The sequence below is a fragment of the Barbus barbus genome (genome assembly GCF_936440315.1).
Source record: "Barbus barbus genome assembly, chromosome: 13".
In the NCBI taxonomy this organism is placed as follows: Eukaryota; Metazoa; Chordata; class Actinopteri; order Cypriniformes; family Cyprinidae; genus Barbus; species Barbus barbus.
Genome location: NC_136741.1, coordinates 5,472,853 through 5,498,059, shown reverse-complemented (window position 1 = coordinate 5,498,059; position 25,207 = coordinate 5,472,853). Strand labels below are relative to the sequence as shown.

Genomic DNA, 25,207 nt, shown 5'->3' with positions numbered 1-25,207 from the left:
GGCTGTCTGTCATGTTTTCCTGTCCTCTCATTGGTGGGTTCAGCCTTCACGCTCCCGCCTCTTTAAAAGCGAAACACTGTAGAATGCGCTGATGTTTGCCACACGCTTCCACTGTAGAGCTGCAGAATTACTGATGGACAATTCCTCACAAGATTAGGCGATACTGTTCATTTCGAGATTTAAGTGACTGCCACATCCTCTATTTGGAAATGGAGCCGGAGGAGAAGAATCCAGAGTCCAAATATGGTAAGACATGTTCATTTTTAAGGGTTCCTCCTTCTGAAAGTGGTGGGCATGGGTGATGGAAACAGTGACTAGTGCGTGGGTCGTGGCATTTTGATGAAGAATAACAGTAATGCAGACTTGCACACTGGTGCTCGACATAAATCATGCGTGAATGTATTGAAGCAATGCATTAAACCGGTGTGTGTGAGAGAGAGAGTGGATACAGTAGGACGGATGTAATCAAGAAAGCAATAGGCGTGGGCTCAAACACATGGCCCAGGTCAATAATTACTGCGATCATCATATTCTTGTTTTATGCGCACTAATAAGTAAATGTGACTATAATGCCTACTATCACACACGCATTATAACATTCAGTCTTACATATTACAGTAAGAATGAATGTCCATTTTTAGTGAATTAAATAAACTATACCTTAATGGAAGTATAAAAAGGTTTGTAAAAATGAGTGTGTTTTATTAACTAAATGCATACTTGTTCAGGTTATTCAGAAAAGGCAAATACCCTTCTTTAAAACAAGTTTTAATTTGACATGATCTTGCATGCTTGATGTTTGCCATAAAACCATAGTAACCACATGTAAAAAACCCTGAAAGGTTTTCCATTACCATGCTAACAGCAGTGTAGTTTCTACAAAACCAGACTATTTTATTGAAACAACAGCATTTGCTATAAAAAAGTAAGTTATTTTAGTATCATTAAGGTATTGTTATAGTTTGATTCATATTTTGAATTAGTTGTATTTTTATATTTTCCATGTTGATATTTATTGTAATTAAAGTTCAAAATATTTTTTATGATATTTATTTCTATTATATATAGGGAGAGATATATAGTTTTTGTAAGTTTTGTCATTTGTAATAATTTTTAAATATTTTATTTCAAAATATATATTTTAAAATTTCAGGTCAAGTTTAATTGAGCCTTTTTCAAGAGATGAAACTGAGTTTTTAATGGCTTTAATATCTCTGCAACATTTAGGCCAAAAATAAGTGAATTCCCTTACTTAGTGTAAATCTAAATTTCCACTGAAACATAATAGTTATTGTAGTTTATGAACCATTTTAAAACTTTTATCCCAATATTACTGGTAGACAACGTAGTAGAGAGACAGAAAATGGAGGTCCAGTTTTCCCATAACCATCACAGTACTTTATGTCAAATAACTCACACTGAAAGTGACTTATATAGGGAGTAAAGTAACAAATTTATGTCCTAATTTTCATTCTGACTTTGGAAATAATTAATTTCCACCACTCGATATAATGTGTAAAATTGCTGGGATAATTTATAGCTTCAGTGTGATTTCCATCCAAAGATGATTCTTGCTTAATGACACTGAAGGTGCCGATTTGATTATCTTGGGTCAGAAAATGAGGCTTGATAATAGGCCTGGTTCAGTGGTCTGCTTCTCAACTCAAAGGGTTAAGGATATTAATACTCCTCGATTGCTTCATCGTCTTAAAGATCCACATTTAAAATTGTTACTTAAAATGAAAAAAGCCTGATGAAGCAATACGACATGCCTAAACTGGATTAAGCTGAGGATTCAGACTTCCTAAAGCCTATTCTCCCGTTTATTCTAGAGCCCCAGTCTCATTCCTGAACTTCATTCGAAGGTTTTTTGAAGTGCTGCTTTGGAGAACAAGTTGTAACGTGATTTTAAAGAGTCTGGGCAGGAGTGATGTATATACTGGCTTTTTGTCATCATCTTCTGGATTGCATTACAGTCTCTTAACCACATGAACACCAGAGATCATTATAGTAAATCTCTGACTAAGACTATGGGAAGTGCCTCCTCATGATGTCTATGCAGAGACTGTTTCTAAGGCTCGTCCGTGAATGACAATGATACACTTGCCTGTTGCCTAGCAATCTCACAACATTGTAATGTCCTTATAACTGCAAAGGCATCTCAAATATCCGTGCCCCTTATTGTGTCTGGAGATCACGTGACTTTGCGGGTGGAAAAGGTCAGTTTGAAACAGGGGCCAAAGTGTATGATTCGAATCAAGCTGTAGGTTGCCTTCTGGCCATACATCTGATCAGATCAAGCTTGAGAATAATGCACGATCTGTAGAAAAGACAGAGCAAACTGATAACACACAACCATGCCTATCCACGTAAACAACAGCTGTGCGCTACAGATTGGCTTTATGAAAATAGCTCAATTTTTTGGCGCTTAAAATGTCAATCTGATCGCTTGAATTGCAATTTCCCCCCAGATACCCTGATGCTGTTGAGCACTGCTTTTAACAGCACAGATGTCACTGATCTAACTTGCATGCAATGGAAGGGTTTATTTGTTGGAAAGTTTGAATTGGCATTGTGTGGTCTGACTTCTGGTGTTTCTGTATTGATCATCCACTTGGGTTTTCTACTGAAGTGCTTGTGTAAACAACAGTTGTCTACATGTCATTGAAATAAACAACTGACCATTAGTGTCACCATAAATCCTCTATGCTTGTCAAAATTACCCCAAAATAACCTAGATTTATAGAACTTGATTTCAGTTTGAATGAATTGAAAGAAATGCATTCATATTTACATCGTGCCCTAACCAGACACAACGCCGCAACACACGATAAAAGGCATTTTTCCATGTCAGTGTGACCTTTGTAGCCATACTGAAGGCAAAAATGGATAGTTTACCTCAGATCTTGGAAATAAATGAAAGGAAACATAAATGTTTAAACTGGGAAGTCAATGTGAACATCAGTCACTCAGTATGTATTTTTAATCATTTTAAAATGGTTTAATATTTATGAATTACGCTGCCTTTATTTGTTATTGGAATTATTGTAAATAGCAATTTCCTAGGAAATTCGACACCAATGGCTTCTCAAGTTATTTTTACAGCTGGGAAACTCAAGAGTTTAGGCTTCAATAAGACTTCCCTAAGAAATAGGCAAGAATAAACCTGGCGTCCTCGACGATTTCTATTGTTTTTTGCTAACAAAGCACGGAAATTAGAAGGAAATTTCTAATAGCATGTGAAAACAGCATCTTCTGCTCTTATGCTCTTCTGGTTGGCTGTGATTCTGTTTGTTTTTTTAACACATCTGGTTAGTACGTCATAAAAGAAAAACTATTTAAAACAATACCATTTTAGATAGATAAAATAGATATATAAAAATCTCTCTCGCCATAGTATGATATGTAAATATGCTACACACTTGAGGTCACGGAAGTGCATTTTCTAAGAATAACAGTCAAGACGTGTTACTGAGGATGCGAACCTTGACTAGTTTCCTGTTGCAGAACATCGGAAATGGTGTACAGCCTGTCTGTCGATAACCTTAAACATTAAGACTAAACATACTGAAAAGACGGTCAAATGGGAAGTGGTTCATATTATGGAAAACAAGGTTTGTTATTTCAGTTTTTTCATCGGTAAGGCATTTTCAGAGCATTGAGAAGATATGCTTACTTTTAAATGCAGCCCTGGTGTGACTGATGTTGTCACAAAACTAGAGATGTAGACCATAAATTGTTACTATTTGTATTACTACTAATGATTTATTTTGTTGAAAGAGAACTGCTTAACTTTGAGTAGCGTGAATACCACATGAATAGGTTATTAGACAGTATGTGTCAGGTGCGTCAGTGAGAGACGCTGGACAGTGTGAGCTGTTTGGAAAGCTCAGGTCATTAGGGAGCTGTTTGTGGATGGCTAAGAGCGTCTGGTTCACTGATGATTGCTCTAAATGGATGGCACCTCAATAAAATAAACTGTCAATAGCATGCACACACACACACACACTGCGCACTTATTACTAGTGTAGTGTATTGTCTCAAGGGACTTTAGGGCGGCAACAAAAATGTATCTCAGCCAAAGGGCCAATAACAGAAAAACACAAAAATATATTCAGTGAATTTTTTTCTCTTTTGCAACTTACAAATCTCAAACAGATACAGAAATATATAGTGTGGCCACCAAAATACACTGTTGTTTAAAGGTTTGTGATCAGTAAGATTCTTGTTGTTGTTATAAGTACTTTATTCAGCAATGAAACAAAAACAAAAGTGTTCAGATACGGTTTTAGACAATGTATAAGCAAATAAGTAAATTCTTTAAAGCAATCCAACAAAAAGGACAAATATAAATAAATAATTTGAATTGTTTGGAGCAGATGCTTCGGTAAAAAGGCCTTGAATACAAGAATTCCATAACATTTACTTCAGCCACTACAGGATCTGCTTCCTCGGCCCAACCTGCTTCCCTAAATAGACACTGCAGCTTTGCCAAATTCACACTTGGCCGAGATTAGTGAAAGTGAGGCCTTGCACATGACTGAAGACATCACAAACACATGCATATTCAGCTCAGTTTGACAAATACGCAACAGCATCATCTAAATATACCTGATAATTCAGCAACCTAGTCTAATTGATTTACAAACGAAGCAGAACTAGCTTCATCTACTTAGCGTTTCACTTGAGACAATCGGAAAGAAGTCATGCCCTATAAAACCCGCTGCTTCATTTTGTGTGGTAGCACAGATTCCTCTTCACAACCATCACAACATCACAGCCAGCCTGCATTATCATCAATTTGGCATCAACAGCTTTTGAGCAAAAGGAGGCAGAAAGAGAAAATATGTTCCTACTCTATGGCTAAGTGATGGTAGAAATGGGTCAGTAGAAATTGCCGTGGTAGATATATTTGTGCTATTATCTGTCGACAGGACTACATGAGATAGTGCTGAAACATGGTATAAGACAAAACAGAGCAAAGATCAATAACTTTAAAAATATAAATTCACTGTATTATTCTAAAGATGGCAAAAACTTAAAAAAAATTTTTTTACTGAATTTTCTGCTAAAATAAATATATTTTTAGGCATTATATACTGTAGAAATAGAGAGTAAGTTTTTCTGGACATGCCCACAAATTATGTAAATAAATACACAATTTCAATGTCTTCACAGGTGAGCCAAGGAAATTTGACCCTACATTTACAGGGCCGATTTATAACAGGTGAGACAACCTTCATAAGCCATATCTAATGTTTAGAAACTATCATATACATATCTGAGATCAGTGTTACTTTAATGTCATTTATTATACTACTATAGTTTTTTTCTTCTGTTTTCACTTTAATTTTAAAGTTTTAGTATTTTTTGTATTTTTGCCTTTTATTATTATATTTTTATATTGTTTCTTTTTACTTTAAGTTTAGTTTATTCAGTTTCACTTACTTTAATAGTTCAACTTAAACTAAATGAAAATGAGAAGTGTTGCAAGTAGCTGAAATAAAGTTTTTTTGTTTGTTTGTTTGTTTTTTTATGTAAAATTTATTTTATTCCAAGTAATGACTTTTATGGTTTTTAAAAAAAAAAAAGTTTTAATTAACAATAAGAACCCTATCTGAGACATTTACAGGTACATCTCAAAAAATTAGAATATCATGAAAAAGTTCATTTTTTCTTGTAACTTATTTCAAAAAGTGAAACTTTCATATATTTTAATTCATTACATGTAAAGTAAAACATTTCAAAAGTGTTTTTGTTTTAATTTTGATGATTAGAGCTTACAGCTCATGAAAGTCAAAAATCAGTATCTCAAAATATTTGAATATTTACATTTGAGTTTCAATTAATGACCATCCCTACAGTATAAATTCGAGGTATCTCTTGTTCTTTGAAACCACAATAATGGGGAACACTGCTGACTTGGCAATGATCCATAAGACGAACATTGACGACCTCCACAAAGAGGGTAAGTCACAGAGGGTCATTACTGAAAGGTGTGACTGTTTACAGAGTGCTGTATCAAAGCATATTAAATGCAAAGTTGACTGGAAGGAAGAATTTGGGTAGGAAAAGGTGCACAAGCAACAGGGATGACTGCAAGCTTGAGAATACTGTCAAGCAAAGCTGATTCAAACACTTGGGAGAGCTTCACAAGGAGTGGAATGAAGCTGGAGTCAGTGCATCAAGAGTCACCACGCTCAGACGTCTTCAGGAAAAGGGCTACCAAGCCACTTCTGAACCAGAGACAACGTCAGAAGCATCTTACCTGGGCTGTGAAGAAAAAGAACTGGACTGTTGCCCAAAGTCCTCTTTTCAGATGAAAGTAAATTTTGCGTTTCATTTGGAAATCAAGGTCCCAGAATCTGGAGGAAGAGTGGAGAGGCACAGAATCCATGTTGCTTGAAGTCCAGTGTGAAGTTTCCACAGTCAGTGATGATTTGGGCTGCCATGTCATCTGTTGGTGTTGGTCCACTGTGTCCACAGTCAACGCAGCGATCTACCAGGAAATACCACAAAAAACTTTTTCTATTTTTTTTAAATGTACCTGTATTTGCAGCGATTGTTTTAAACTTTTATTTTAACATTCATCTCATAAACATGTCAAGATTTTTGTTGTAGCACTGAGTGTGTGTGCTTTTCTTGGTGAACAGGGGCTGCACAGACATTCTCTGCTGTATCCTGTTCATCTTGGCCTTGGTGGGCTACTTTACAGTTGGGATTCTGGGTAAATTTCAGTCTATTTATTTTCATATTTTTATGCACAATGGCGGTATATGTAGATGGGCAGAAAGCATTAAACCATGTCCATTTCAGAGAACAAGTTATTATCTTTCCACACTGACAGTGCTGTATCTTTTGTTACAGCATGGTCTCAGGGTGACCCTCGGAAAGTGATTTATCCGACAGACAGTAAGGGTCAGTTTTGTGGACAGGTCGGCTCCCAACTTGAGTGAGTAAAGCGGTCTCACCGAGACCGGTTTCACTTTGCCTTCACAATATAGTTTTGTGGATAAATTGTTAAATAGGTTCTTACTCAGATGTATCTCAGACATGACTGTTAATTTTTCCTGGCTTAATCTGTCTGGATTATCAGGAAGAAGCCTCTGCTGTTCTACTTCAACATCATGAAGTGTGCCAGTCCTCTGGTCCTGCTGGAGTTTCAGTGTCCCACCACTCAGGTTTGGCACGGTTTCGGTTAACCTCTTTTTTAGTATTTTTTTGTATCGAGTGTTTGTCTCTGTAACGAGGCGAACGAGACAAGAGACGTGCGGATCCATTTGCAAGCTTTATTAAACAGAGACGTGGTCAAAACACCAGCAAACAGGTATGGCACAGACAAGAAACAAGAATAATCCAAACCAGGCACGAGTCAGTCAACAGCGAACATTATCCAGAGGGCTTGACAAAAGGGGCAATCCAGAAACATGAGCAATAGTCTAAGTGAAGCACAAACAGAGTCAAAATGGCAAGACAACGGTAGATCCAGGAAACTAGAAAATCAGAAACCGGTTCCGTATCGCAGCTAAAACTAGGAGAGAAATAAACGCAGAACAATACTGGAACTGAACAGAAACACAGACTGGCTCGGTAAGGCAGCTAACACTAGGAGAGTGCTATACACAGAACAATACTCAGCGATCTGTGAAAGGAAGTCCATGGTTTATGTAGGGTGTGTGATTGTGTGATAGTTCTCAGGTGTTAGCATGTGATTAGTGAAATGGCTGCTGGGAAATGTAGTCCGGGGTAAATGTGAAACAGTCTGTGCAATGTGAGAGTCAATGTGATAGAGGAGTGACCTCTGGTGGCGAGCGAATGGAAGTCCATGGACCTGATTCATGACAGTCACACTCATTTGCAATACAGAATGTTACAGTTGTTTTATGTTCATTTGACAGATCTGTGTGGAGAGATGTCCCGATAAATTCATGACTTTACGGAAAGCTTTAAATAATGAAGTTGATAGGGAATACTACAAGCAATTCTGCAAGGAGGGAGTTGACATGGCCAAGGTGAGTTCTGGACAGGAAAGAAAACATTTTTAAGATATCATGATAAAAATTATTACAGTAGATAACATTTTGACCATACTGCCCATCCCTAGTTTTAGTATAGTGGTTTAAGGTTTAGGATAGCAACCATGAAAAGAAACATTTGTACAGCAGCTGAGATAACACATCAATTTCCATGTCCTTGAGCAACACGCTTAATCCGAAATTGCTTCACAGAAAAATGTCCTTCTGTTTTACAGAAATCTCCTGAAATCCTAAAGGATGGCTTGTGCCCTTCAATACTCACACCTAGCAAGAACTGTAAGCCTTTAAATCTTACAAAACATGTTTGTTTCATCACATAAATTACAGTTCTGTTGCATTAAAATGATGAACTTCATGTGTTTCAGTCACACGGAGATGCTTGCCCGCTCTAGAGACCTTGAAAGGTGGTGTAGTTGTGATTGGCAACAAAACTACGTTCACAGACGATGGACAAAATATAAATGCAACAGATCTCCTTGAAGCCTCAAAGTTAGTAATATTATTATTGTTTGTATTAGATTATACTTAATATAATCAGTGCTTTTTTTAGTGTAATTACGATACTATTAGAATTTTATTTTTTTATATTTTTTATTTTTACATATATTTTCTGTTTTCATTTTTTCATTTTTTATATATGTCTGTTTACTTTTTTAATCATTTGTATTAATTTAAACTAGCTTAACTTGGCCACTAGCTGAAATAATTTCAATTAAAGATTTTTTTATTTTTATATAACGATAATATAATAATATAATATAATGTGTTATATGGTTACACTGAAATATAATCATATTGATTATAATTAATGCATATTCGTATTTTTTGCAGGAAATCCAATGTTGTGCTTGAGGCCCGGGCGGTAGCCATGAGGATCTTTGAGGACTATACTCAGTCCTGGCACTGGATACTCCTGTAAGCATGTGACATTCTTGGTTCATTTTATTTCCTCTCCATTCTGTGTTTGGTTATGGCAGTCAGATTTAAGGTCCTTGCACACTGAGTACGAAATTTTATATGCGTCTTTAGTTTTTTTAGTTTTCGTCATCCTTTCCAATCAAAATGCTTGCTACGGATGCGAAAACGCAGAAAATCAAACCTGATCCGAATTTTTTATGACGGATGAACGTTTCGGAGGCAGTGTGTAAACATGATTGACACAACGTGAGGTCGTATTTATTTTTTAACGTGCGAAAATTTCGGACGAGAATTTCGGAGTCAGTGTGCAATGACCTTTAGTGTTAGTGAGTTCTAGGACTTGCATTGATCAAATCTCTGTGCTGGTCTTTTTCAGTGGCTTGGTGATTGCCATGCTGGTCAGTCTGATCTTTATTCTCCTCTTGCGCTGTCTGGCTGGAGTCATGATCTGGGTTATGATCGTCATGGTTGTCATTGTTATTGGATACGGTAAGGGTTCTTGTCTTGTCTACAGCTCTCAAATAACATTATGTTTCTCGTACATGTTTATACTAATTACCAAACACCGCGTCTTCTTTTTTCTGTTTAACCTTAACGCATTATAGTAATACTCTAAAATCAAGAGAAAATTCATTAAAAAAAATGCAGCTTCAAGAAACTGAAGCCTGCTCCTGGATGTTTTATTTATTGTAATGCTCATTATCATCACTGATGATTTTCGTTAGACTTTCATTACTGTATTGTAGTAATGTCATATTTTACTGTATTACGGAAAAATAGTGCAATATTACAAAGAATTTGTATATATTTAATTTAGGTTTGTCTTCTGTCCTCATTCTCTTCAGGTATTTTCCATTGTTACATGCAGTACGCCAGTCTGAAAGGACAGGCCAGTTCTGATGTCACTATCAAGGATCTGGGTCTACAGACAGACTTTTCTGTGTACTTACAGATTCAGCAGACCTGGCTTGCCTTCAGTGAGTTTTTATATCAGTTATGTCAATTATCTGCATTTAAAAGTTTAAGATAAGTTGTTATAAGGCTGCATGTATTTGATATGAAAAATAGTAATATTCTGAAATATTATTATAATTTAAAAGAATTGTTTACTATTTTAATACATATTAAAATGTAATTTATTCCAGTAATTGCAAAACATAATTTTCAGCATCATTACTCCAGTCTTCAGTGTCACATGATCCTTCTTTTTCACTTTTTATGCATCCTTGCAAAAATAAATATATTAATTTCTTTGAAAAACATAATACTGGCCCCAAACGTTTGAATGGTAGTGTATACATACATCTTCATTACATAAATAAAAACATGTAACATTAAATTTTTCTTCAAGTAGTGATCAATTTGTACACAATATGTATCTGTTTTCTTTGTCACCTTTAATTTTCATTACATTCTACTGTGTCCTGTCCTCCTTTATCGCCACACAGTGATTATCCTGTGTATTGTGGAAGTGGTCATCATCCTTCTCCTCATCTTCCTCAGGAAGAGGCTCCTCATTGCTATTGCTCTCATCAAAGAGGCCAGCAAGTTAGTCTACTTTCTTACTGTAGAGCAAAGTGTGTTTTTAGACGTGTTGCTGGTGTTGTTTGGTCTCATATTCCACATTACTGCTTTCTTTAGGTACTCTAATAGCATTAGCAGTTAAACAGCAGCGTTTTCCTCAGTGTGATGGATTAACTCTGGCTTAAAGTCATGAAATAATAATTAAGTTAACTGGGAGTGTTAGACAGGATGTCCTAATAACCACATCTATTTTTCAGGGCCATCGGTCATGTGATGTCATCACTGTTCTACCCACTGCTGACCTTTGCCCTACTGTCTTTAGTCATCGCATACTGGGCCATCACTGCCGTGTATCCTGAAGAAAATAATGCAATCACACTTTATAAAAAAATAGACATAGGCATCACTAATTTCAGTTGGTCACTGTTGGTATTTTGCCAACAAAATTCCCTTAAACCCAGTTGTTTTAGAATGTTGATATAATGTGAATTAGGTTTTCTCTGAAACATGATATCCTTAACTATTGATTAGGTTTTTGTCAACCTCCAATGAGCCAGTATACAAGGTTTTCAATAAAACCGAATGTATGTATTCCAGAGACACCTGCAACCCTAAGGTTAGTGTCTTTTTATGCTAATTTTGCAAAAATCTCTCTACGTAAACATCATGTTGGCCATTTATTGGTAGTTTTATTGAATTATGCTGAACAGTAGAGTATGTCTTACTTGTTATAGCATATTTTGCAGAACAATGCTTGATAAGATGCATACATTTCATAAAATTGCATTGATTTGATTCTCTCCACAGACTTTCAACAGCTCAAATATCACCACTGAATGTCCTGATGCTGAGTGTCTGTTTGCATTTTATGGAGGAGAGACGTTATACCACAAGTACCTGATTCTGTTCCAATTCTATAATTTATTCCTCTTCTTCTGGTGTGCCAACTTCGTGACCGCATTGGGCCAGGTCACACTGGCAGGGGCCTTTGCCTCCTACTATTGGGCATTCAAAAAGCCTGACAACATCCCAGCTTACCCTATCTTCAACTCTTTGGGACGGGCCCTCAGGTGCGTGACGAGAGAAGTAGTTGCCAGTTTTTAGCACATTTTGCTAAAATCCTTCTGGTAAAACATTACATTTTTGTATTCTCTATATCGCACACTTATTTTTCAGGTATCACACTGGCACTCTGGCATTTGGTTCCCTCATTCTTGCCATCGTTCAGATCATCAGGGTCATATTGGAGTATCTGGATCAGAAGCTGAAAGGTCTCGCCACTCATTCTTCTTCAGTAGATGTGCTTTTAGACCCCTTCAACTTTTAACACAATGTTTGTATTTTGAGCAAACATTGGTCTTTCTTACCCTCATGTTGATCACAACCAGTATGATTTTTCTTCCATGGTGCATCAAGGAGATGTTTTGAAGGGTTAGGGTGATTTATTGTGGTTAGGAAAAAGCAAGAGCTAATGAGGTTGGGCATCAGTTTTTTCTTTTTGGTGCTTACAAAAAGTCATCCTGACTGACAACCAAAAAATGTAAAATACATCAAAGAAATAACTGTGGGAAGTAATTATGGAATACGTCATCCATTGCTTTCTATCTGTTATATGTATTTGAATCATGATTTACTTCCTCCAGGTGCCCAGAATAAATGTGCAAAATTCCTACTCAGCTGCCTAAAGTGCTGCTTTTGGTGTCTGGAGAAATTCATCAAGTTTCTGAACAGAAACGCTTATATTATGGTACATTTTCATTTCCCTTTTGTTAATTTTTTGACCTTTTGTGGATTGTTTCTGGCTAGGGAGCATCGTTAGTGCAAATTTTATGTTATAAGTGCTCAAAAACATCTTTTCTGAAACCAATTTGGCATATTGTTTTTTTCAGGTGGCGATATATGGTAAAAATTTCTGTACGTCTGCCAAGGATGCATTCTTTCTCCTGATGAGGAACATTATCCGGTGAGTGTTAAATTAATCTAAATCTTTTAGTCAGTGTTTTGTGTGAATGAACACAATAAACAGTCCAAATTGACTTGTTTTCTAGTGTGACTGTTCTTGACAAAGTGACAGACTTCCTCTTATTTTTGGGCAAACTCCTCATTGTTGGAATTGTGGGTGAGTGATGTGGTCAGATATCACGTGAATCCAGAGGTTATTTGAGTGGAACTGACTACTCACATTCCAGTACACCAATGTAAAACAGCACGCACTAACTGTTTTTTCTTCCTCTTATCAGGAATTTGTTCTTTCTTCTTTTTCACGGGAAAGATTAAAATAGTGGAGGACGCTGCTCCATCCCTTAATTATTACTGGGTGCCTATACTGGTGAGCGAGCTTGAGTTTTATCAATCCAGCAATACCAGATTTTCCATTTGCAAGATCAAAATGTCCATTTTCCAGGATGTAATAATCTCCTCTCCCTTCATTTACAGACTGTGGTGTTTGGCGCCTATCTAATTGCTCATGGCTTTTTTAGTGTATACGCCATGTGTGTGGACACACTCTTCCTCTGTTTCTGTAAGTGTGAAGCAGCTTTATTTATTTCAGGAGATAATACGTAATGAAGAAAAAAACATAAGTTGTCAATTTGTTGGCTGAGTAACAAAACAAGAGTTCTGATAATAGCAGCTGTTGTGTTAGATTTTTATTGGGTGTTCACAGATGTTCAGCTTTTATTGCTCAACTTCAGCAGCTAAACACATATGCAGCACTCAAACAGCCTTCTTTCCTTTCCCTTAAATGTTGTTCTTTTCTGTAATGCAACAGAGAGCAACAGTGACCACTGGATTCCACATTCATTTTCTCTATAAAAAATCAATAGAGTTCCAAACCTTGAAGCAAACCAACCAGCTCTGAGACACACTGCAATATTACAAACAAAGTAAATACATGAAGTATTCAGTCTTATGCTTTTTTCAGTTTGTGTATTAGGGAATTAACTATTCATCCAATGAAGCTTTGTAAAAGATGGCGATTGATTCAGAAAAGACAGTATAATATGAAATTATCAACAAATATAAAATACCATATGTGACCCTGGACCACAAATCCAGTCATAAGTAGCACAGGTATATTTGTAGCAATAGCCAACAATACATTGTATGGGTCAAAATGATCCATTTTTCTTTTATGCCAAAAATCATTAGGATATTAAGTAAAGATCATGTTCCATTAAGATATTTTGTAAATTTCCTACCATAAATATATCAAAACTTAATTTTTGATTAGTAATATGTGTTGCTAAGGACTTCATTTTGACAACTTTAAAGGTGATTTTCTCAATATTTGGATTTTTCTGGACCCTCAGATTCCAGATTTTCAAATAGTTGTATCTTGGCCAAATATTATCCTATCCTAACAAACCATACATCAATGGAAAGCTTATTTATTCAATCTCAATTAAAATATATATATATAAGTCATATGTGACACATAGGTCACATATATGTTATATACCAGATCATATATAACCATATATACCATACATATAAGTTACATACCATCCCATGATATAACCACATATACCAAGTTTTTTGAGAGTGTAGAGAAAACCGATTTTGTCATCCACACTGATTCATAGGAGTGGGCAATCACTGCTCATTCCAATTTCCATGGTAACAGCGGCTTCTCTGATTGGTGGAGCTTTTTTCAGGACATAGGTTATGTAATCCTCAATTGGCTATTAAACACGTTTTTTTTTAAATCACATTTATGGCTTCTACAGAAGCACATATTGTTTCCTCAGAGCTCATGGTTTGTCTTTAAGACGTTTCTGTACGGAGAAAATGATTGGGATTTTACTCACTGTTGACATATCTGCATATCACAAATGCTTACAGGGGCTTTTGGCTTGCTTCTTGTCTAACCATTTCCTCCTTTCTCTCTCTTTTTCTCTCTTCAACATGATTTTCTCCAATCATGTCCTTGTGCTCCTTTCTGCCACGTGCTTTGTCAAAACACTAACATTTCAAAATAACCATCACACGCAAACAAAAAACTCAAGGCGAAGATCTGGAGAGAAATGACGGTTCCTCCGACAAACCGTTTTTCATGTCCCCCGAGCTGCACCAGATTTTGTCAATTGAAAAAAGCTCAGAGGAGACCGACCGTGCCGAGGTACCCGTCATACGGGTGCAAGCTGAGGAGGAAATCCCGCTGCAGGAGAATGGAGAGGTGCAGCTTAAAGAGCAGGGCATCCTAAAGCAGGAGCAGGAAGAAGAGACACCACTAAACCAGGAGATGCATGTTGAAGAGCCACCCCAAGAAATGCCACCTCCAGAGGCACCCACAGCCGTCGAGGAGAACCCCGAAGAGCAGGTTACAACCCAAGAGTCTGAACCGCCACAAGTGACCCCACAACAAAATGGCCCCCAAGAGGTGAACGCTGAGGACAAGGAGGAGCAGGTGGCCCAACCTCAAGCAGAACCACCACAGGCCGAGAACCAACCAGAACAGGAACCAGAGGAACCGAAGCCTCAAGAAAACGGACCTCAAGAGAGCGAGACCCTGCTCACCCCTCAGGAGTAGCTGGACAACGGAAGGTGGAGTTGTGAAATGTTTCAGAGAAGCCTGCTGATTTGGGAACTGGTGCACTTTGGTGGCTTTGATAAGCCATTAGTATACATTGGAAAGTACCTCCTTCATTCGCGTCATAATGTTTACTCAATCAATCAATTTTGAGAACTGTCTCTTAATCAGTAATCACTGGTCATAATGAATGGCATGACACAAAATTGGACAGAAACAGGCTTTTACTCGAAGTATGAGCTGTTGGATTGACAATTGGTTATGTGGATCTAAACCCCATTAGATATGCCTACATAGCACTTGTAGAACGTGACTGTGTTTGTGTTTTATGTAGAACGTTTTAATGTAAGAACATATAAAAGTGCAATGTAGGTGCTTGACTTGTGCCTAAATATCGTTACTTATCAATGTCTTAATCATATTGAAGAATGCAAAAAGATTTTGCAGCATCGCTATGTTTACAGCAACAATAACAAAAAACATCTGTTTACAGTGATACCAGCCAAGACCAAACAATGTCATTTTGTAAGAATTTGTGCAAATGTATTTGAAAATTGTGTTGATTTTATGCCTAATGTGATACTTTTATGATGCAGATTAACAAAAAATGTAAAAAAATGCCACCAAAAGCAAGTCAACTTAAAAACGAAACAAAAAATGTAACAACACCTTTCTATTTTGGTCGACTGTGCCTGGTTATTGTATTGACAGATTGCAACCTTTTCAATGCCTGATATTTATCGCTGTTTGCTACTCTGTTGCCTCTTTTTCTACCTCTGTGCTTCACTTTTCTCAATCTTTGCATGTTGGTAATGTGATCTCCCAGTGCTTTAATAAATCAAACTCTCTCTTAGTTGAGATCTCAAGCCTTTTTTTGCTTTCAAGGCGCTGCTACTATTGTTGCTATTTATACTTTTTGGCACGTTTCATAATAAGTTCATGCTATTTTTTGTCTCAACCTAAATTATTCCAACAGTGGAGGATCTGGAACGCAATGATGGCACAGCGGACAGACCATACTTCATGCCAGAGAGACTGCTGTCCATCCTCAAGAAGTCCAATGAGGGGGTGAAAACAGTGGACTAAGGAAAGAAGGAAAGATTAATAGAGAAACAAAGTGTAGGGACGAAAAAAGAGAGAGATTTGCTATACTTGCACTGATTTTATAGCTCAGGCACCTGTGAGTAATACCAGCCATTACAGCCAGAAGTGTTACATATTTGTTACTTTTGTTTTTGCTTATTACATGGGTTTGTATTTGTATATATTAAGCTTTATAAGACTAGCCACAACTGTCCTTTTTTTAGTTTCCTTTGAATGTCTGTTATTGAATTACTTTAAATGTATTAGGCCTATTCTCGTGATGGCAGTGTTTAATGATAACCATTTTTATACCTAACAACCATTGAATACAATGAAATCTAATTTTGATATGTTTCTTCAGTGTTTTTCAGTGCGTCCGTTTGACATTTTTGTGTTACTACTTGTTTGTTGACAAACAAGTAGTAGTGATGTTACGTCCATTGACTGAGACTCATATTTCTCGTTCACTGAAACTCCTCCCTCCACCGCAGCGCGCCGCTATTGCGCGCATGCGTAGCTCTGGACCGTTTCCTCTGTCAAAGAATGACTAAACCTCGAGCCAATAGCCTTCGAGTATGATACGAGGACGGAGCATGTGATTTGTTGAATCTAGTGAACGAATACGCCCTTCATTGAGTTGCTTTGAGTTTGAAAGAGTCAAATGAACTGTTACATACATACATCTCGTCTCATTATTACGTTCGTCGTTCGAACAACTGGTTCTTTGTTTTATTTTTTTATTTATCATTTTGTTTTATTTATTTATATTATTGTTGTTTTATGTTTGAACAGTTACATACTTTTAAATAAAAAAATATTTCATTATGTTAGTCATGTCATGCACTTTTGTTTGTTTAAAAACTGTGAAACATAAAAAAATATGGCAGTATTGATTATTTGCATCACGTCATCCCATCTCATTTGCGTCACGTGACTCACGTCAGCAAATAGCATTTCAGCTCGGGTTTAGAAGGGGCATGTAATTGGTTGGATCGAACGAACGAATATAATAGCATCATTGACCGAGATGGCTCTGTTTTGAGTCTGAACGAGAGAGAGATCTCCCGTTCGTGAACGAATTGAACGAACTGGTAGCTATACCCAGTTCGTTGACCGGGTAGGTCGGCCATTCTGTCAATCTAGTTCATCAATCAGCAGAAAGCGGATGCAAAGCACAGGTATCCGTACTGTGCACGCTTGTTTATATTCATATTTTACATACAGAATAACTCCTCGTTTAACATAATCTCAGATTTGAACGTGTAAATCTCTGCCTAAACAATTAAATGTTAACTAGCCTAGTATGCAAACAAATAAAAAAACACTTGTGCTTTGGTCATCCGAAAAGAGTGTAATTTAAAAGATAAAAAGAGTAATGACTTTGATCACTTATTTAGACTTATTTTATTCATTTAATGAGAAGGGCACACTTTTTAATGAAGCCAAATCGGTTTTTATTTTGTAACAAGTAAATACGTTAGTTGAACGGCACATGCTGACGTATTTGTGTAATATGGAAAAATGGTCACTGAACGAGTTAGTGAACGAATCTGAACGAATCATTTTGGTGAACGAACGAAAAATGAACGAGTCTCTGGAAAGAACGAAAATTTCCACCACTAACAAGTAGTAAATAATTCTGTGATGTGATATGGGGAGAACTAATAAACATTAATTACGCCATGAGCGTAATATCGTATTATTTTACGTGCGTAAAGGTACGTAACTTAATATTCATGAGCCAACTTCCAGATAATTCAGTTACTAGGCAACCGGTTGACAACACAACCGGTTGGCTGTTGTGGGGAAAGAAATCCAACTATAAACACCAATATAATAAATGTTTATAAAAATGCCCGCTACATCTGTCTCAGAGGACATCGAGCCCCCTACCCATGATGAAATTTCAGAGCTCCAAAGAAAAATTCATCATCTGAGTAAGTTTTATTGTGGATTTCACCGTTTAAGCTGAAGCGGTTAAATTGCGGAAGTAACTCAGTGGAGGAAGTTAATGTTTCCATTGTTTTATTCTTATTTTCATCATTAATTATTTGTTCTCGAGGATGCAAGCAGTCAACTTGGAGTTACTGAATAAGTGAAGAGTTCAGATACAAGGCCCTTCTAAAATTAGCAATTTTATCAGGTCATTTTCTATGCAATTAAAGTGAAATAACAGAAATATAGGGTCTTGATCTGAACTCCTCAAGTGGTTTTGTAACGGTTTAATACCTTTGTATAATTTTAAATGAAACAAAGAGCTCAATAAAATTGTTTACAGAAATTTAATGTTGCATGACATTACACAGCTTCATATTTTGAAGTTTTGTTTTTTCCACTGTCCACTAGATGGAGGCTATTCAATAGCGCATATCGAGAACTCTCAGTCTGCCAAGAACATAGAAACTATCCTGCAGATGAGACTTGAGAATGCAATCCTGCACAAGAAACAGCTTGAGGTTATAAAAGACATAAGTAATATTAATATTAAGCCATCATTTAAAGTATAGGTTGAATATAGCTATTGATGCATATATTGGTCATGGTGTCCAGGGAGATGAACAAGTTGTCAAGGGTGTTTTTCAAGGCCATGGGATGGAGAAAGAATCTTTCAGGAACATGTCTGTGAAGGTGAGGTTAAATGTTTTTTCCTGGAAGGAATAGTTCACCTAAAAATGAAAATGTATGCCATCCAAGGTTGTTTCTTCATCAGAACAGATTTGAAGAAATTTAGCAGTACATCACTTGCTCACAAATGGATCCTCTACAGTGAATGGGTGCCGTCAGAATGAGAGTCCAAACAGCTGATAAAAACATCACAATAATCCACAAGTAATCCACATGACTCCAGTCTGCTGTAAAAAGCTGTGTGTTTGACATTCAAGACATTTTTTAACTTCAAACTGTTGCTTCATGGCTAAAATACAATATAATATTGCTTTCTCCAGTAAAAAAAAAATTGTCTCGTCTGAATCAGGAGAGAAATATTCAAAAATCATGCACCATTTAAAAGAAAAAACATTCCAAAGCAGGTGTGTGTTGATGTGAATTTTTCACTGGAGGATGAGTTATTATGGATTATGGACTCATATTTTGGCCAGAAGTGACTGTTTAAATTTAAAATACCTTAATGATAAATGTGTTTCTTACAAACACACAGCTTTTTATTTCATTAGGTGTTAACTGATGGACTGGAGTCATGTGGATTACTTGTAGATTTGGACTCTCATTCTGACGGCACCCATTTATTGCAGAGGATCCACTGGTGAGCAAGTGATGTTCTGTAATGCTAAATTTCTCCAAATCTAGCTAAACAAACTCATCTACATCGTGGATTGCCTGAAGGTGAGTAAATTTTAAGCATTTTCATTTCTGGGTGAGACATTTCTTTACGGAAATCAATGTGTGGATGATTCAATAAGTACTTATTTAAAATAAAATAAAAATAATCAAATGACAAATAGGTGGAATATTTATGAAACAATAACTGAATGTTTTGGACAGTGCATTTCTTACTACAAATAAAAAGTAAAATATAAAAATTGAATGTTTTGAACAATGTATCTATTCCAGTTATTTACTACAAATAAAAAAAAACTTGGTTTCACTGCTGGCAAGAGCCCAGTAAATAGCTCATGGTTACATAATCACCTGCATATAATTTGTGGTATAGAAAGTTGTTTTAGACTCTCCTCAATATTGACAGAGATCTTTGCTGTGCAGGCAGCTCAGACGGTGCTGGAGAAGCAGGTGTGTGATAAAATGAAGAAGCAGAATGCTATGAAACACACCACTCAGACACAGAGGCAGCATTTAGAGGACTTGAAGCTCCTGATACTGAAGCCACAGAACAGTAGCCCTTTGCCTGACACCCAGAAAGGAGAGGAGGAAAAGGTAGAAATTGTCTTTTTTTCTGGGCATTTTGAACGAAAGTGGATGAATCTTAAAAAATATGTGTCCAATATATTATTATTGTGTACCTGTTGTATAGAAACTGCGGATTCTGGAAAACAGTTTGGAGAAATCACAGCTGAAATACCATGAAGCAGTACACATAACACGAGGATACCGCAAACTGAAGGAGCACCTACAGGTATCAGAGCAGTAACACAGCTAAAGACACAGCACAATAAACCCACAATGTTGTGTATAAAGCATGATACCTCATAAAGGTAATGGGGGGGGGAGCAATTATGCAATTATTTAAATATGTTACAATATCATTTACTGTTTTTACTGCATTTTTGATCAAATAAATGCAGCTTTGGTAAGCACAAGAGACTTTCAAAAACATAAAACATGTTTTTGAAACTGTACATTTCTAATTATACTCTGTTCTGTTTCTTCAGGAAGAGAGTCTTACATTTCAACCTCAGCTGGACAAGATGGAGACAGATGTCTATTGGCAGACACAAGTGCTTGGAGACCTACAGGTCATGAACAACAACGTTCTCCTGTTCAAGGATGCAGCCAAGGTAAAGACAAAGCATTTAATGAATAATTGAAATATTTAATGAGATAATATAGCATCTGCCAAAGTAAATCTCATCCAAATATGATGGCTGATAGTAATGTGTGTGTGTTTCCAGGCTGAGCTGCAGCTTCAGGAGGAGCAGGTTTACAGAGAGCGCAGAGAAAGAGAGAAAATCCTCTCCCGCTACAAGAAGCAGGCGGAGGAGAGGATGGCTCAGGCAGAGAGGATGAAGAGAAGAGTGAGCATCATCTGCTGCAGTTACGTCTACAGCAACTATAATAATACAGCTAGCAATGCAATACTATAAAAAATATGTGTTATACTCAAAGCACTTCTTACAGTATGTGAAGTGCACAGGAGACTGCAATTCTCGCAATTGATTTTTAAAAGAGCTTGGTGATAGCATGTTGCTATGCTCACAACCCAAATATTTTTGCCTTCTCCGTTTGGTAAAAAGGAAGTCTCTAAGATCGTTTTTGTCAAGTTTAACCAACCGTCTCCCCTCCATTCCCCTTCCATCTGACACATCCAGCCCCAGTGGGCAACTATGAACCCTGATGAGTTGAGCAGTGAGGCCCTGCGCACTCCCACCACAGTAGAAGAAGAAGAAGAATCCATCTCTACTTTTGAGGAAGCTTTCCAGCACGCCAAAGAGGCCACTGGAGTCACAGACTCACAGGTGAGGCCAAACAGTATTAACCCTATGAAGCCTACTGTACCATATTTGATATACAAAATTATCAACATGATCAAAATATGTTATATTGATAGTAATATTTTACGATGAACATTTTTTTTTTTAGAAAAATCATGTTAAAATGTGGGTAACATATAGCCTAAGTAGTCTGTTATACTGTTAAAAAGTTCTCATGGATTTACATTACATGCTGTCAGAATTTCTTCTTAATTTTTGGTCATTTAAATATCAGGAATGCACCAAATTGCATATTTTTACTTGTGTTTTTCCTTAAATATGACCTACATATTCTCACTATATACTATATGAGCCATAAAAGCCTGATGTACCAAATATGATACTCAACAAAAACACATCAACAAACTTATTTAGTTAATATTTTGTCTAAAGCTTCAATAAAAAAAGGATTATTTCATATGACAGGCTTTACAGCATTAAACCCTTTTTTTATTTACCACCTTTAATTTTTTTTTAAATTTATGTTCGGGTAAGAAGTTCTTGTGTTGAGCAACGTTTATTCATGATATCTCTTATAATAGGAAATAGTGGACAGGTTTATCTCTCAGGGAGAGACACAGCAACATTTGGAGAACATGAAGGCAGAAAATGAGAGAATGCTGCTTGAACTAAAGGAAGAGAGGAATATGTCACAGACTCAGTATCAGGATGTAAAATACTCACGAGAAACTGAATTCTCAAGGTGAGAGCAGACATTGTGTATGTTGTATGAATACTGCAGTATCACTTGACACGCTCTGTTATTGTGATTGAATGCTCTGGTCTAACCATTACATTTTCTATCGGTTAGCTGTCTAATTCTCTTTTTTTTTATTGCTCAGCGTCCGACAGATGCTGCAGGACTGTGAGTGTGACCTGCAGCAGGAGCAGCAGCACTGTGATGCAGCTAAAGATGGCCTGGAGAGATTCACACATACACTAAACGCTGTCAAAGCAGGAGTGCAGCAGCTCAGTGACAAACTACAGCCCATACCCCTGGTGCTAATGAATTCTGTCAAACACGTTAACATGCTCCACAAAACATGCCTTTTCGTCACCTGTTAATGATGAGTTTTTAATAGAAGGTTTCTAAGAAATTTAGATTTCTAAATAGTTTCCTAGAATTAAAGGAGTCATAACTTTTTTTTTTCAAACTTGATTTTCTTCCCTGAGGTCCATTTATAATGTTAGTCAAGGTTTCTTACAACGATAGCAGTTTCATTTATTTGTAATTTATTTGACCTTTTCCACCCTCTCTGACCCTTAAATTGAAACGAAAGTACATTTAAGGACTCTGATATGATTGACTAATCTATTTGCAAGTCAAATGAGCATTAATACTACATAGAGTTGCAGTTTAATGAATTTTAATTCTGGTACAAGACTTACAGTTACAGTATGTTTAATATTACATTATACTGGTATGTTTACTACCATTCAAAATTTTGGGTCGGTAAGATTTTTTTAATGTTTTTGAAAGTCTCTTATGCCCACAACGGCTGCATTTTTAGATAAAAACCACAGTAAAACAATAATATTATGATATACAGTATTTGTGTAATTTAAAATAACTGTTTTCTATTTTAATATATTTAAAAATGTAATTTATTCCTGTGATGCAAAGCTGAATTTTCAGCAGCCATTCTTTCAATTTTGATCATTTTAATGTGTTCTTGCTTAATAAAAGTATTAATTTATTTATTTATTAAATCTTAAATCTGCCCTCAAAATTTTGAAAGCTAATATATAAGAATTATTCATTAAAAATTACCATAGATGTTTTCTCTGTGGTTTGTGATTAAGGAAACATTTTTCATGTATTCATGAAATATATGTAACTGAGCAGAAATTATGAATATCATTATTATAAATATGTTCCATGGTTTTTGGCAGATGAAGGATCAATCACCACAGGTGCCTTTAGACTCAGAAGAACACATGCTGCAGCTGATGTCTGAGGCTGACCAGAAACTGATGCTGCTGAAGGAGGAACTACAGGGCAAAGATCTGGCAACCATCATGAAGGAGCTGGAGGAAGAAGAGGTGAGGAACACTAATTAGACATGTTGGTGTAATTATATTTTGGCTTGTTGAAGATGTGTCACTGGTGAAACATTTTATGTTACTTTAACTGTTTTGTTTACTGTAGGAATGTGAGTCATATTTAATTTTTTGTAATCTATAAAAGAACCTTTACTAATATTTTACTGTTGTTTTTTATGCTTCCCTGCAGTTCCATGCCAGAATAGCAGGGAAACTACCACAGTACAACACTCGCATTCAGCTGCCTGAGACCCAGAAACAGGACTCTTTTGATGGTGAGACACTACCTCATATTTCCATGGCATCCCATTTCAGCCACATGAGAAACAAATCATACTTTGGTAAATCATGATGAAATAAAAATGAATAAATATGACATTAAAAGTCAAAATTATGAAATACTAAGTAATAATTATGAGATAAAAAATACAAAAATAGATCATTAAAATTAGAAATTAAGAGATAAATTGTTGAAAATATTATATGCGTCATGTTCACTTCTGTCATTTTTGTCATAGCTATGATTTTTATCTCATAATTTTGCCTTGTCATACTTTCTACTTTTTCTTATAACTTAATGCTATTTTTACTTTTTATCATAATTTCAACTTTATATGTCATAATTGTGATTTTTAATCTCATAGTTTCAACAGATTTTTTTGTAACTTTTTATGTAATTTAAAAAATTAGGATTTACCAAAGCATATGGAATGGATTTCAGTACATATCTAATATTTCTGTAAGAAAATCTTGGTTACACCATGACACACCACATAAATTTAAATTTATTGTTGAAAACTGTATAAATGATTTTTAAAACCACATGAAACCAACGTGTATACAAAGATTACATACCTCTACAAACTTAACGTACTATTTGTGTTTTAAGCTTGTTTCAACCCTGTTTCTTTATCTTAGATGCTCTTATTTGCACCAGTGATCACTGGTTTGTGAACTTGAAAAGCTCTTGAGCATGGCCATGTGTTTTTGCTCTGGTACACAGTTCAAAAGCTCCCTCTTACCAAGAAGATGTTCACCTGTGCTCTCTTGATAGTACTTTGTTCTGTCTGTACACTGTGTGGTACTTAGAAGCTCACTCTCCTGCTGTACACAGTGTTGGTGAATTTGTTAAGGAGTTAGATCACCTTTATGTGTGACTGAGAGACTGGCCAACTGGTGCATAGACACAGAGAATGTTGTTGATCCATATGTACAGGAAACAATGACAACTGATAGGTTTAGCAGAGAAAGGTGACACACATCTTACACACCCGCATGTCTTTTCTGTCAACAGATGAGGAGGACAGTGGCGTTGATGATGGTGATGTCACCAGCCGTGTCACACTGAAGCACCAGTCACAGTCAATCATTGATGCAAACACCAGGAGGAAGACTCGCATCAAAAAATCAAAGAGGAAAGGCAAACTCTGATCTTATCCAGTCACAGGAGAGTTAATAAACATCTGACTGAGTTTAAAACATGATCAGCTGTAGCGCCAGCTTTATATGTCTGCACATTCATGCTTAAGAAAATAAACGAATTACTGAGCTGATGCAGTTTGATTTTGAATAAATGTATTAGCTGCTGGAGTTGTTTGTGCATACTATTACTTGCATGTGACTCTAACGTGACACCTGTTGAAGATCTCAGTTCTCACAATGCACATGTGACACCTGTGTGAAGATAAGACAGAGATTCCATCTCAGCACAGAATTTGAAAAATGTCCTGTGGATCCCTCCATTGATTTACTGCATACATGTACGCTGTCAGTGTTACAAAAGATTCAAATAATTGCTGTGCTTTTGTATGTTCTATTCATTAAAGAATCTTGGGAAAAATGTATCACGGTTTCCACAAAAAAAAATGTTTTCAACATTGATAAATAATAAATGTTTCTTGAGCAGC

The 25,207-nt window shown here is 36.3% G+C and overlaps 2 protein-coding genes across 6 annotated transcripts; both read left to right on the top strand.

Annotated features, from left to right (window-relative positions):
• Positions 1-56: 56 nt before the first annotated feature.
• Positions 57-17,798, top strand: LOC306879362 (choline transporter-like protein 2). Of its 5 annotated transcripts, none has more exons than XR_013785004.1 (23): positions 57-246; positions 5,179-5,227; positions 6,654-6,727; positions 6,868-6,952; positions 7,097-7,181; positions 7,899-8,012; positions 8,252-8,312; positions 8,402-8,525; positions 8,868-8,951; positions 9,331-9,443; positions 9,800-9,931; positions 10,403-10,502; positions 10,736-10,828; positions 11,010-11,094; positions 11,286-11,548; positions 11,655-11,749; positions 12,122-12,225; positions 12,368-12,441; positions 12,527-12,597; positions 12,719-12,807; positions 12,915-12,999; positions 15,986-16,517; positions 17,723-17,798. XR_013785004.1 is itself a non-coding variant. In XM_079432225.1 (22 exons), the coding sequence occupies exons 1-22, from the start codon at positions 210-212 to the stop codon at positions 16,093-16,095; spliced, it is 2,127 nt and encodes a 708-aa protein (XP_079288351.1). In that variant the 5' UTR covers positions 57-209; the 3' UTR covers positions 16,096-16,921. The 5 variants fall into 5 exon arrangements, 3 of the variants coding, with proteins under 3 accessions (XP_079288351.1, XP_079288353.1, XP_079288352.1); XR_013785005.1 differs by lacking the exon at positions 57-246 and adding an exon at positions 3,457-3,614; XM_079432225.1 differs by lacking the exon at positions 17,723-17,798 and having other exon boundaries at positions 15,986-16,921.
• On the top strand, positions 17,723-25,207 carry LOC306879365 (outer dynein arm-docking complex subunit 3-like). The gene is made up of 13 exons (XM_079432230.1): positions 17,723-18,029; positions 18,439-18,548; positions 18,643-18,720; positions 19,813-19,983; positions 20,081-20,182; positions 20,439-20,564; positions 20,679-20,801; positions 21,096-21,242; positions 21,800-21,960; positions 22,100-22,256; positions 23,151-23,300; positions 23,491-23,575; positions 24,595-25,207. The coding sequence occupies exons 1-13, from the start codon at positions 17,933-17,935 to the stop codon at positions 24,729-24,731; spliced, it is 1,644 nt and encodes a 547-aa protein (XP_079288356.1). The 5' UTR covers positions 17,723-17,932; the 3' UTR covers positions 24,732-25,207.